General features: G+C 35.2%; 1 protein-coding gene and 1 pseudogene across 2 annotated transcripts; both read left to right on the forward strand.

The window, feature by feature from the left end:
- Positions 1–1355: 1355 nt before the first annotated feature.
- LOC137734533 (heavy metal-associated isoprenylated plant protein 31-like) lies at positions 1356–2798 on the forward strand (annotated as a pseudogene).
- A 4376-nt stretch (positions 2799–7174) lies between these two features.
- LOC137734600 (heavy metal-associated isoprenylated plant protein 39) lies at positions 7175–8287 on the forward strand. 2 transcript variants are annotated; one of them, XM_068473839.2, is made up of 3 exons: positions 7175–7331; positions 7490–7568; positions 7863–8287. In XM_068473839.2, exons 1-3 carry the CDS (start codon positions 7323–7325, stop codon positions 8090–8092), a joined length of 318 nt encoding a protein of 105 aa, XP_068329940.1. In that variant the 5' UTR covers positions 7175–7322; the 3' UTR covers positions 8093–8287. The 2 variants fall into 2 exon arrangements, with proteins under 2 accessions (XP_068329940.1, XP_068329939.1); XM_068473838.2 differs by having other exon boundaries at positions 7189–7331; positions 7487–7568.
- Positions 8288–12791: the final 4504 nt, after the last annotated feature.

Raw genomic sequence — 12791 nt, forward strand, 5'->3', positions numbered from 1 at the left:
GGATTTTAAAAGCACTTGAAATGTTCTTTACAATAAGCATTCATTTCAAGTGTTATTTTATGATTTATTTACATTTTTACTATTTATTAATTCCAAAAACATTTATACAAAAAACGTTTTTAACTATTTTAAAGGTATTTCCAAACATTCCCTTAATTTATTTGAAAATTTTCATTTTTTGGCTACAAAACAAAGTTGGTTTGCTTGAAATTTATTTTCTTAGTGCAATTTTTCAAATCCAAACAAAAGTTGGTTTGCTTTAACATATATCTTGTTCTTGTTTTAGGAATTTTAGTTGTGTGATGGTAATTGACAGTCTCAATTATTTGTTTTATTTCAATTCTGGCAAAACATAAATTATGATCCATTATTATTACATTAAATGAAAACGGACTTAAGACAAATGGCGTAACGGGCCTTTTGGCAAACTCTTCACCTTTTAATGAACGTTGAGACTCTCTCCTTGTAAGAGACTTTCTCTCAGTTTGAGAGTTTTTGTCATTGTCTATGTGAGAACTCCAAATTTGTACAGATCTAATGGCGCTAATCCTAACTTCGGCTAAAGTTGGTTAGCCGTTCTCCCCTTCCCCTCTCATTGTCTCATTTTCCACCCTTCAACTGCGTTTTCCCATGCTCTCTATTTCGATTTGCCCTTTTCTTCCCATCCCACATGCGTCCCTCTTCCTCGTTCATCCTTACTCCTATCTGCAATCCTGCTTTACTGAGATGGTGTGTAGAGCTTCAGTGCTTGCACATGCTCGGGTGTTCCTAACACCACCACCTTCTCATCTTTGTTTGCCTTCACCAGCTGTGTTGTTCGTGGGTTCCCACAGACTTCTTTCTTCTAGCAGCTGGATTTCTTCATCTAGCTGTTGGGTTTCTTTAATTGAGGTTGCGTAACTGGTGGTGCTTGGAGTTGGATGTTACGATCGATGAGCTAACGTGAGGTTGGAGCAGTGAAATTGGACGGATTGTGCTAGAATGTTGCAACCGTGGCTGCAGTCAATTTCTCAAACTGTTTTTTTTTTTTTTTTTTTTTTCCTGTTATGGGCTCAAATTGTTGCTTGAGCTGTGCTTTTGTTTGTTTTTCTTTGGCCCATTTTTTGCTTGTTCATATACTAGCTTTGGGCCCTTGGTTTGTGTTTGTTTTTTTTGTTTGTAAAGTTTGTGTTTTTGTTTTATAATAAATATTACTCTCTGAAGCTTTGACCAAAAGAAAAAAAACTCTTCACCTTTTAAATTGGACTTTATTTCGTACATGTGGATCCAAAAGTTGTCTCCTTTTAATACATTATCATAAAGCCATTCATCAAATTACAGTACCATCCTTGTCTTGAAACTAGATAGTACAGAACATGGGGCTGGCTTTACCAGAACCACGCTTATTTTCTGCAACTTTGGGATGCCTGGAAGCACTTGGCCGTCACGGGTTATATCGTACTTGAGTCACATGATGAGAGTTATACTTACACAAAATATACCTCGGTAATATGTAAGAATCTGCATATGGAAGCTAGCAGGGCTAGCACCAAAAGCCTTTTCTTTCTGAAAAGAATCGTTGTCATGATTAACTTATCTCACTCAATACGTGATTAGTGAAATAGGGTGATACTGATACATATCCGTGATTAGATGTAAAAATTTCACAACAAAATATATTGACAAAGTGTGGATGTTTTGCAGATTGTGGAGGTGAGAGTTGCAAACCTTGATTGTGAAGGATGTGCTTCCAAGTTGAAGCAAGCTCTCTCCAAACTCAAAGGTACACAAACTAATAAACAGGGTATTTTTCTTCATTGCTTTTGAGCCCCATATTATGTAATTCTTTCCACTGCAAATACATTAAATAAAGAATAAGTCGTATTGTACATAAATCGCAGTTTAGTATCTATTTCATAACGTCTTAGTCTTCCTTAATTTTTTTATTTTAATTAAAAGTTCGTAACTAGTTTTATTCGTATATATTTTCCTTGAAATATTAGATGGCACCCAACATTTCAAACCAGAAATTTCAAATTATTAAAAATGCAATTTTCTATTTGAACAGGTGTAGAAAAAGTGGAAGTAGAAATGGAGATCCAGAAAATAATAGTGAGGGGTTATGCATTGGAGGAAAATAAAGTGGTGAAGGCAATTAAGGGAGCTGGAAAAGCAGCAGAGCCATGGCCTTTTCCTGGATACCCTCCGGGCTGGTTTGGTATTGATGTGCTTTGAAAAAAAACTGTTTTTGTTGTGCTGTAAGAATAAGCAGCTGTGAAATAAAGCAGCATAATGTTTGATAAACTTTTTTGTAAAAGTGCTTTTATAAAAAAAAAAAAAAAAAAACAGTATTATAGTGTTTAGTAAACTTTTATATAAAACATATGTGAAAAAAACTTGGCTTTTCAAATCTAGGTTTTGCAGCTTCTTGTTTTTGACTTTTTTTTCACCCAAAACTGTGAAAAAAAGCTGAAGCTAAATGTTTACCAAACACAAAAACAGCTCTCAGCTTTTTTTTATACCAGTTTTTTTCAAAATCACCTCAGTACCAAACCAGGTCTCCCTTTGCCTCGTTTTACAAGTACCCTACCTACAAGTAGATAGGCTTGAAAATGCTCTTACAGGCATAATTTTTTGCCTCGTTTTACAAGTACCCTACCTACATTGTCAACCGTTACTAAGACACTTACAAGAACGAAACCAGCAGCGGCGTGCACACCTTCTTCCACACTCCGTCGCATTCCGTCGCCGTGGCATCCGATGAGGCCATTGCTTCACTTTTCAGCGACGACAATCCGCATGCTTGCGCAATCATGTGATTATTATTATTTTTTTTAAATTTTGTTCTTATTTAATTTGTTAATTTTGTACTTGTTTTTTAGTGCTTCTTAATCTCACACTTTGGTCTGAGTTGTTCACTACTTATTTTAAGTAGTTTAAATTTTAAGAGCGTATGATAATTATTTGATGTTTAATTTCCAAAATCAAATTTGTTTGATCTTGATAAATATATATCCTTCTATGGAAACAGTCAAAAGGTCTTTATCGAGAGAGCATCATCGAATCCGGGTAATTCTCCAATCACATTCATTCATCGTACATTATGCAGTCAGAAATCATTGTAAATGTTTTTATCTAACAAATTTAATGGTTTAGATGCAATCTAATTAGTCCAACTAATTTAATTTATTTAAATAATTTTGGTTTGGCAACAAAATTCTAAAAACCTCTTGTAATTAAGATTTTTAATTCTCTATCCTATCTCACTAATTCTTTTTCATTAATTCTATCTTTCCTATTCAACTCTTTCTTCTCCCTTCCTTTTCCTCGTTCATCCTCCCCAGCTATCTTATCTTTTCAGTTCTCATCAAATATGTTATCGCGGCATCCAACACATCCAGAATCATTAAACCAAAGAAAAGAAAGGAAAAAAAAAAACAAAAATAGGGACACTATCGTACTTTTGATTATTCGTTGAAGATACTTGTACGATATATATTTAGACACGCAAACTGATCACATTCCCCTCTCTACTACAGATAAATAGGTCCTCCGTACAATAGTAGAACCCACCCATATTAGAGTGTCAAGTTTACATGCTTTGCGTCTAAAGAGCTTCACCATTCCAATGGTAGCATGTTCCCTCGACAATTGACTCGTTGAACCAATTAACCCTACATGGGCCTGGAGGATATATACTCCACTGGAACTTACTAGCACGGTCAATATCTCTGTCGTCGTTATATACGTTAAACCACTTAAATTGACCTGGCCATGTAAAACCGCAGTAGTATAATGTTGCGCCAAGGAAATGAGGAATAAAATCGAATTCCCATGAACTATTGAAGGGGATCACTTTCTCACCAAGATCATCGTTCTTGGATTTGCAGTGAAGGGTAAGCGTGAACAGAGTTCCGTTCAGTTGCAATAAATTTTTTACTCTTACATGTCTTCTTTTCCGATGAATACTTATACCTGCATCGCATAGGGTTATTGTAAGCAAAAACAGCGCTAGCACTAGATTTCTTGTGAACAAATTCATGCTAGCTATTGCTTGTTGGTTTGAAGAATTTTATGTGGGTGTGAATTGAAACATCAAGGATGCATCGTATATATACTCGACAGGTTCCGTGTGCTCTCAACGTTGACAGTGTCTGATTTCCATGGTTATGGAAAGTTGAAGGAAAATATCGAATGCTATTTGCTCTCAATTCTATCCACACAACGATCAACTCCTTTTACCTTGATTTCATCCACATTCGTCATGCCTTTCACCAGCTGTGTCAACTATTTCATTTTTTTCTTCTTATTATATTGGTTCTTTCTATATTAATCACAAATAATTGTAGGTAAGGAAAACGACAATTATTTTTTACAAATTAGTTAAACAAGTAAATGGGGAACATAAAGATCTCCTTTGCTAATCATTCCATGTATACATATATACTAGATACTTAGCACATGCATACTGGTCTATCTTTATCTTTTTCAATGCATCATGAATTTTTGAATTATTCGTCTTCACTTGTAAGTGAGAAATCTTAAGTTCGATTCTTGCCAAAAACAAATTTGAACTACATTATTCATAACCCCTTATGAGGCTAAGCCCACTCATCCCCTTTAGTATAAACAATATCATTTATTAAAAAAAAAAAGTTCAAAACTCGATTTAAAAAAAAAAAAGGAAAAATGGTAACACAGACCACTCCAATATGGATGCCCTAATCGTAGTCAAATATAAGTCCTATTCCTCCATTTCTTTTCTTCCTCTCACACTTTGTTTTTTGTCTTTTGTCTCTATAAGAAAAAATTAATATAAAATATTAATGTAATTTAATCGTAATCGTTCAAATAAGAGAAAAGAAAGGAGCATGAAAAAAATAAGAAAAAGAAGAGAATCTTCCTTCTACAGCCGGGCTGCTTGGTCATCTCTATCATGTCTCTCGTCATCCTTGTGTGGGTCCACGACCTAATATTCTCGTATATCCAACAAAAATATCCTGGACACGTGGGGGGTGGTGATGCACCATCGGGATTGATAAATGGTAGGGTAGTAACCATAGTTTGATAGGCATGTTCTTGTGAGGTTGCAAGAGCATCTCTAATGGAGATTTCAAATGTTAATTTAATAATTGGGATGATCAAATTTTCTCTTATTCCAGTTTTTGTTATGATAATATTTGTATCTCCTACTTTTAATAGGAAATCAAGAAAGATAAATTTTCATGATTTGCAATTGATGCATTAGTGGGACACACACAACAAAACAATTAGAAAAATAATTGACGGCTCATAAGTCAAAATTGGTAGCGAAAAGTTCTTATATCAATCCACGTAGTTTTGACTTATCCGTTAAAATTTCTTCGTGCCTAAATAATTGTGTGACATGTCATCTAAGATTTGACATTTTATTTGAAAATGCTCTTGGTGGAGTAGGAGGGTAATTTTGGGATGTTGTGGTCATTATCTTTTATTCTTGGGCTGAAGTGTGAACAATAGCCTATACGAATAACAGAGTAACAAAGTATCATGTCAGAAAGGGCCCAATGGTTTTGTAAAGAAAATAATGGGCACAATAGGATTTTGACCCAATATGAAAAGTTAATCTCAATCGGTCAAGTGAAAAAAAACAAGAGTAAATTCAATATACACTCGCACAATTTCGTTTTTGAAATCGATATTATCTACAATTAAAGAGAATAGGTTTTAGCAAAAATCGAACGTAACATCTCTCATTTACAAATGAAGATGAATATCACTACTGTAGTACTATTTTTTTTTTAAGAAAAAACAAATACTGTAGTACTAATTAAACCACCTAAATATGTTCGAAGTAATTAAGTCCTGGATTTCAGTTAGATTAATTAAACGTTATTACTTGGAGAAACATATTGAGCTTCCAACTTGCAATTTGAACATTCACGACACCACTAGGAAATAGTAAAGTTGGATAATTGAGAGCAAGCAAAAAGTTCTGCGTATGAAGACAATCTTGAAAAAGAGTAACACCAAAGTCTATCGTTTTTTTTCAGTAGGTGTGCCCGAGCCAAAGTGGAATCTGATTGAACATTTCGTCTTTATGGGAACGTGGGAGGAGAAGCATGAATTTGAAAATGGGGTCCGGTAGCCCCAAATTATTGAGAGTGATGTTACATAACCAATTGTTCATCTATAAGCTCTATGGTAAAGTAATTGTTAAGACTACGAGACAAATGTAAGTTAGGTTAATTAGTCAGAATAAAAGTTCAAATTTGTAAGTGTCCCAACTATGAGAATAGCATTTTAAGTTGTTTATGCGCAAAAAAAAAAAAAAAAAAAAAAAAAAAAAAAAAAAACACTCATAAGCTTAAATATATATACTTAAAAAAAGTAGAACAATATCGTAGGTTTTCTTGTACAATGTTAATTGTTCTTTTATAAGTAATGAAGTCTAGGGCTCCAAACCCCGTGTTTCTTATCTTGCCTTAACTTGTTACTTGAGGCTTAACTTTTGCTCCCGCGATCAAGGTAATGTCTTCTCATTACACTCAAGTTCGGTAGTTCAATCAATTATAGTAATTTAGAATGCACTTAATAGAAAGAACAAATGCAAAACACTTTTAGTGAGTAAATATTTTGACCTATCCAACGATTCAAATTAACAATTTATGACAAAGAGAATCGTAAGAAAAAAAAATACCTACCACTTAAATGGTAAAGAAAGATACGTTAGAGCACCTTCAAGAGATGCTCTAAAACAAACAAAACTCTATTTTAAAGAGCCAAACTCAAAAACTTCATCTCTACGAAATGTTGTAAAAGATTCTCTATAACAATAAAATGAAAAACCGATCTTTAAATTTACAGAGCAACTATTCATCAACTAAATATTGAAAAAGTAATAAAACTCAAAAGTTGACCGTTAAGTAAGAAGAAAAGAAAGAGAGAGACTGATGTTTTAAAAAAATTTGCGGATTGAGTTTGAATTGTTAATAATAAACCATTTAAAATTTGTTAAAATAGACTGTTGTTCGAAGTAAAAAAAGTAAACATAATAATTTTTTGATGCCATTTACTAACTAGTTTAACAGAAAGTTCAAAAATTCTCTTGAAAATGCTCTTACATGCATGACCCACATAAATTCAGACCCAAACCGAAACCATATCTGTTGGATGTAACTTCTCACCCACATGCATGACACACCCAAATTCAGACCCAAACCCAACCCATGTCCAAGCCCACTTGAACCTCACATTTTCAACCTTTATAAAAAGGGTAAAGCCACAAAATCACAAAATCTCTCTCTCTCTCTCTCTCTCTCCCCTTTTTGTTTGTGTTCTTCCATTCCTCCTCTCTCAGCAATATGGCTCAGGTGCTTTTCTGACTTTAACTTGCTTTTTCTTATTCAATTTAACTTCACCTATCATGCTTACAAACCCTTCAAGCATATGCATATACACAAGCACCTCAGAACATAGATCATAACCCTTCTTTTTGTTTTCTGTAATTTTTGTGTGAATTTTGTAGCAGAAGGCGGTCCTGAAGGTCCTGACCATGACTGATGACAAAACAAAGCAGAAAGCCATTGAAGCTGTCGCTGATATTTTTGGTATTTCTTTTCATTTATCTTTACTCAGTTTTGTTTACATCTTCAATAGTTCAATAATATAAAATGAAATTCTCAAAATTATACGGTTCTGTTTGGATATTCTTCTTTAAAGCACTTATATTCACAAACGCTTTCATTGAAAACAAGGGTTTTTTTTTTAATTTAAAAAAATAACTAAAACTACTTTTAACTTTTTTCTGCCAAACATTACCGAAGCGCTTTTGTTATTAAACCTAATTAAAGCTTCTTTATTTCTCTCTTATTTATTTTGTTTTTGGGTTATTTCGTGAACAGGGATTGATTCAATCGCGGCAGATCTAAAGGACCAGAAGCTGACAGTTGTAGGAATGATGGATCCAGTGGCTGTAGTGAAGAAGTTGAAGAAGGTCGGGAAAGTAGACATAATATCTATCGGACCAGCCAAGGAAGAGAAGAAAGAAGAAAAGAAAGAGGAAAAGAAAGAGGAGAAGAAAGAGGAAAAGAAGGAGGAGAAAAAAGAAGAAAAGAAGGAGGACAAAAAGTAAATAAAGAGTTACCAAATTTTATCTCTCATGGTAATATTTTCTCCTTCTAGTAAATTAGCAGTTATGTACGATGGTTTGTCTATCTATCTATATAGGGAGATGGTGAAAATGGTGAAACATTAATAATCCCAAAATTGCCATTTCTCATTAAATTTTTAAATAAAATAAGAATTCATAAAAAATCCATTCCCGTAACTAACTTTATCTTTTGAAAAAATATATTATTATTTTGTTTTTCTGTTTTTTTTTTAAAATAAAAAAAATAAAAAAAACCAATTTTCACAGACCGTGTGTGGCAATAGGCTAGTTTAATTTAGGGGTTGTAAATAAAAAGGGCAAACGCATGTAATTGGATATTATCAAGCAAACAATGTAGCATTGAAGCAAATGGCTTTGGTGGAGGGATAATTTTTTGGAGCGATATTCTACTTCAATTTAATATTTGTACGGTGAGAGTAGTTTCTGATTTGAACTCAAGTGACCAAAAAAGAAAATGTGGTCTAACAATGTGGTTATGTCCACGTCTGACAATGAAGGAGTTGATACGATTTTCAAATTTGTCGCGTTTGAAATTAAGAAAAAGGTGCAAAGAATATGATGGCTGGCGTCATATTTTGTGGCGGCTACCAAGCCATGAGTACACGCCCCGTGCACTCACTTGGAAAGGAATTACATGAATTTGACTTAATTATTGTTTTTGGTGCATGAATGTGATTTGATTATTGCACAAAACTGAGTTTTGCACGTATTTTATTTGCTATATTAATTATTGAGATGGGTTTGGCGGAATTAAGCATTGAATTATATAATTTACATCATTGTTGAGCTGGAAATGAAGTCATGCGCCATGCCTATTTTGTTTGACGATTTTTGTACCGGTTGAATGAAACAAGTCTCATACAATCATGAGTACATCACGTATTTTAAAAATTTTTAATTTTTAAGTTATTAACCTTTTAACACACATAACCCATCATTTATATAAGGACACGTAGTGTATCACATCGTGTGACGGTCACACTGAAAAATCTTTCGGTGGAATTAAGCATTGAATTATATAATTTACATCATTGTTGAGCTGGAAATGAAGTCATGCGCCATGCCTATTTTGTTTGTCGATTTTTGTACCGCTTGCATGAAACGAGTCTCATACAGTAATGAGTACGCTATTTTTATAGTTGTAGCAAATACGCGAGACCTGTTTCATACGACCAGTGCCAAAAGGTTTTGCGTTTGATTAATTAAGGTAATACATTTGGATATTTGGTTTTGTTAAAGAGGGCAGGTGAAAAGTGTATAATCCTGTTATTGAGAGCAGTATAGTGCGAAAATTCAACAACTCTTTAGGGTTGTATTCGTTTGTCATTGTTGTTGCGGTGTGATGCGTAACATGCGATAACTACAAACAGCAGGTGGCCAGCCATGTCCAATGCCATAGATTCTTGCTTTTGGAAATAAAATACTTACCCGTATGCTGGAATAGGAAACGTACAAAATTATATGTAATAAAATAGGCCCAAAAGAGTGGTGGTGATCATCTTAGTTAAATTGTATAAAATATGAGTGACTACTGCAGAAAATAGAATATGGTTTCAGTTAAATGCAGAGTATATAAAATATATAGAATACGCGTGGGAAATGGAAAGGAAAACAACGATTTGATCTGTGAAACTGTCCGCCCATTGCTTCATGTAACTATTAATGAAATATATATGCAGGTACGCGTGTGTCCGAGAAAGATTACAAAAATGACATGAAAAGAGAGACCAGGAAGCCCAAAAGAGAGGTGGCGAGTGGGTGCAAAGGGACAGGGAGTGTGTTTCGAATACTAAGTCTTAGTGAAACCTGCAGTGCTCTGTCTATGTTCTAATGCGAGCGTTGCCACTTCTCGTAACCAGTATAATCACAGCATAAGTGCAACACACAACAAAGCAAAACACTTAAAAACAGCTGTTTATATATAGGATCATTTCGCACTAGATAAATTAGATAAAAATATGAGGTCTTCTCCTTCACCTTCAGAGACAACTGATACAAGGTGTGGGTACATGGTGTAACTGAGATACCCTAGAGCTACATATTGTTGCTTCATGAGCTTCAACAAGCTTTCCGGCATTTTGTAAATAACTTACTAGGTGCTGTACACAGTGAAATTTGGATTACAGCCTCTGAATTCCACAACTTTCCTAGCCATGCCTGCCTCACCAGAAGTGCTGGGGAAATTATTACTTGGACCTAATTAAGGAATAAGGGTTCTGTAATCTCTGTGAATTTACCTTACCCCCGCACCCTCACCCCACCCCACCCACCCACAACCCCCCCCCGGCGGGGGTCTTATCAGATCGGGCGACTTTGTGATGGAATTTTTGTATATGATTTTCTGCAGATTGTTGAGGACATCAGATTTTAGACGATTCATGACCGTTTGCATGTCATGGCGTTGTATGATAATGACAGAAAATGTAAACGTGCTAAGTTTACAACTCCATTGCTCTTAGTTTCGGACAATGAAAAGGATACACGGAATACAATTCATGCAATTAAGTTCAAAAAAGCAATTTTTGGATCTTCAAGAGGATGGTTAATAACAACGGATGAAAATTCTGCAGGAACCCTAATAAATTTATTAATTGGGGTTCAAGGTAAAAGAGAAGGTCCTTCACTGAAGCCTAAAACTGGTGGTTGGGCTTAACATCGTGACTGCTTTGTGGTCAGGGCTACGATTTCAGCAGACCCAATCTTAAACTCCAATGACAGCATTGTGATGGTTATGTTAGTATATAAGTTGTTGAGCTGATTAGAAAATGTTACAAGTTTGTTATGTGTGTTGTCTCAGCTCATAGGCTGAGCTATTGTGTAAAGCTGTGATGTGTTGATTAAGTCTCATAGGGCTTATCATTTGACAAGTGTCTTGATCTTAAGATAGGTTGTAATGGTTGGTTGAGATTGAATTGAGGATATGTCTCTCTCTCTCTCTCTCTTACCAGTTAAGTGACTCTTCGAGCTACACTGCTCTGTAAGAAATACAAAGATAGTTGTTTCAGAATGTGCTCTGAGTGTTTTTCCTCTCTCTCATTTCATCTTCTCAACTTTACAAAATATTGCTCTGGAACTCTGTTAGATTGTTTTGTGTAGTTGCGTTTCTGATTTCTAACATGGCCTCAGAGCCGAGTTCGATCTAAAACTTCTGGGCGTTGTTTCTACGAGTGGGTGAGCTCGGAATCACAGCAAAAGCTTATTGCAGTGATTTGAGTGTCTAGTATGGCTGGATCTGGAGGAGGAGAGCTTCGGGCTCCAATTTTTAATGGCGAGAATTTTGATTTCTGGCAAATCAAAATGAAGACCATTTTTCGATCGTATGAGCTGTGGAATATGGTCGAGAGTGGGTACAGAGCTCCGGCGAAGGACGAGGAACTCACAGAGGCGGAGAGGAAGCTGCTGCGTGAGAATGTCGTTAAGGATGCTAGAGCACTCGGTATTATTCAAGGTGCGGTTTCAGATCAAATTTTCCCGAGGATTGCAACTCAGGAAAGTGCGAAGGCTGCGTAGGACATTCTGAAACAAGAGTTTGTTGGTGATAAACAAGTAAGATCTGTGAAACTTCAAGGTCTTAGGCGAGATTTTGAATACACTCGCATGAATGATAGTGAATCTCTTTCTGTGTATATTGCTAAATTGTTTGATCTGATTAATCAAATGAAGAGCTATGGTGAGGATCTGAGTAATCAAAGAGTTGTTCAGAAATTATTAATCAGTTTACCTAAGTCCTATGATAGTATAGCAGCTGTGATAGAGAATACTAAGGATTTAGACACCATAGATGCACAAGATGTTGTAGCTATCTTGAAGGGGTATGAACAAAGGTTGGATAGGCATGGAGAGAGTAGTATGGAGAAAGCATTCACTAGTTTGAAACTTGTCCAGAAGTCTAATAGATTATGTGGTCAGCCAAACAGTAACAAATATCACAAGAATTTTAAGCCAAAAGAGAAACAATGGAGTAACAAGGGTGATTGGAGTAATAAGGGTGGATTCACTGTGAAGAATGAGGCAAACAACACTGGGGATAAGTGTAAATTTTGTGATAAACTTCACTATGGAGAGTGTTGGCTTAAAAACAAAGTTAAGTGTCACAAGTGCAACAAAATTGGGCATATTGCAAGGTATTGTAATATGAACAAGGCTGTGCAGCATGTGAACTTTGCTAATCAGGTTGAAGAAACTGGAAATTTGTTTTATGCAAATCATTCTGGAGAAGTGAGGAAGATAAGTGATGAATGGTATATAGATAGTGGATGTAGTAATCATATGACATCCAGAGAAGACTTACTTGTTGATATTGATAGGAAAGTGAAAGCCAAAGTCCAAGTTGGCACTGGAGTTTTGGTTGAAGTTGAAGGGAAGGGTACACTGATCATTGAAACTGTAAAGGGTCGAAGATATATAAAAGAAATTATGTTAGTACCTGGTCTTGCAGAAAATCCGTTAAGTGTGGGACAAATGACTGAGCACGGTTACTTTCTTTTATTTGGAGATTACAAAGTGGATGTGTTTGATGATAGATCCTTACAAAATCTGGTGGTCAGTGTGAAGCAGAAAGGAAACAGATGTTTTCCTTTATTTCTCAACACAAACAAGGAGCTTGCATTGAGGACAAATGTGCAGGAGTGTGTTAGAATTTGGCACAAGAGGTTTGGTC

This window comes from Pyrus communis, chromosome 7, assembly GCF_041283825.1.
Source record: "Pyrus communis isolate YQ-2024b chromosome 7, ASM4128382v1, whole genome shotgun sequence".
NCBI lineage: Eukaryota > Viridiplantae > Streptophyta > Magnoliopsida > Rosales > Rosaceae > Pyrus > Pyrus communis.

Coding starts and splice junctions, on each gene's coding strand:
- LOC137734600 (XM_068473838.2), top strand. Junction 7,569..7,862: donor AGCTGTCGCTGATATTTTTG/GTATTTCTTTTC, acceptor TTTCGTGAACAG/GGATTGATTCAATCGCGGCA.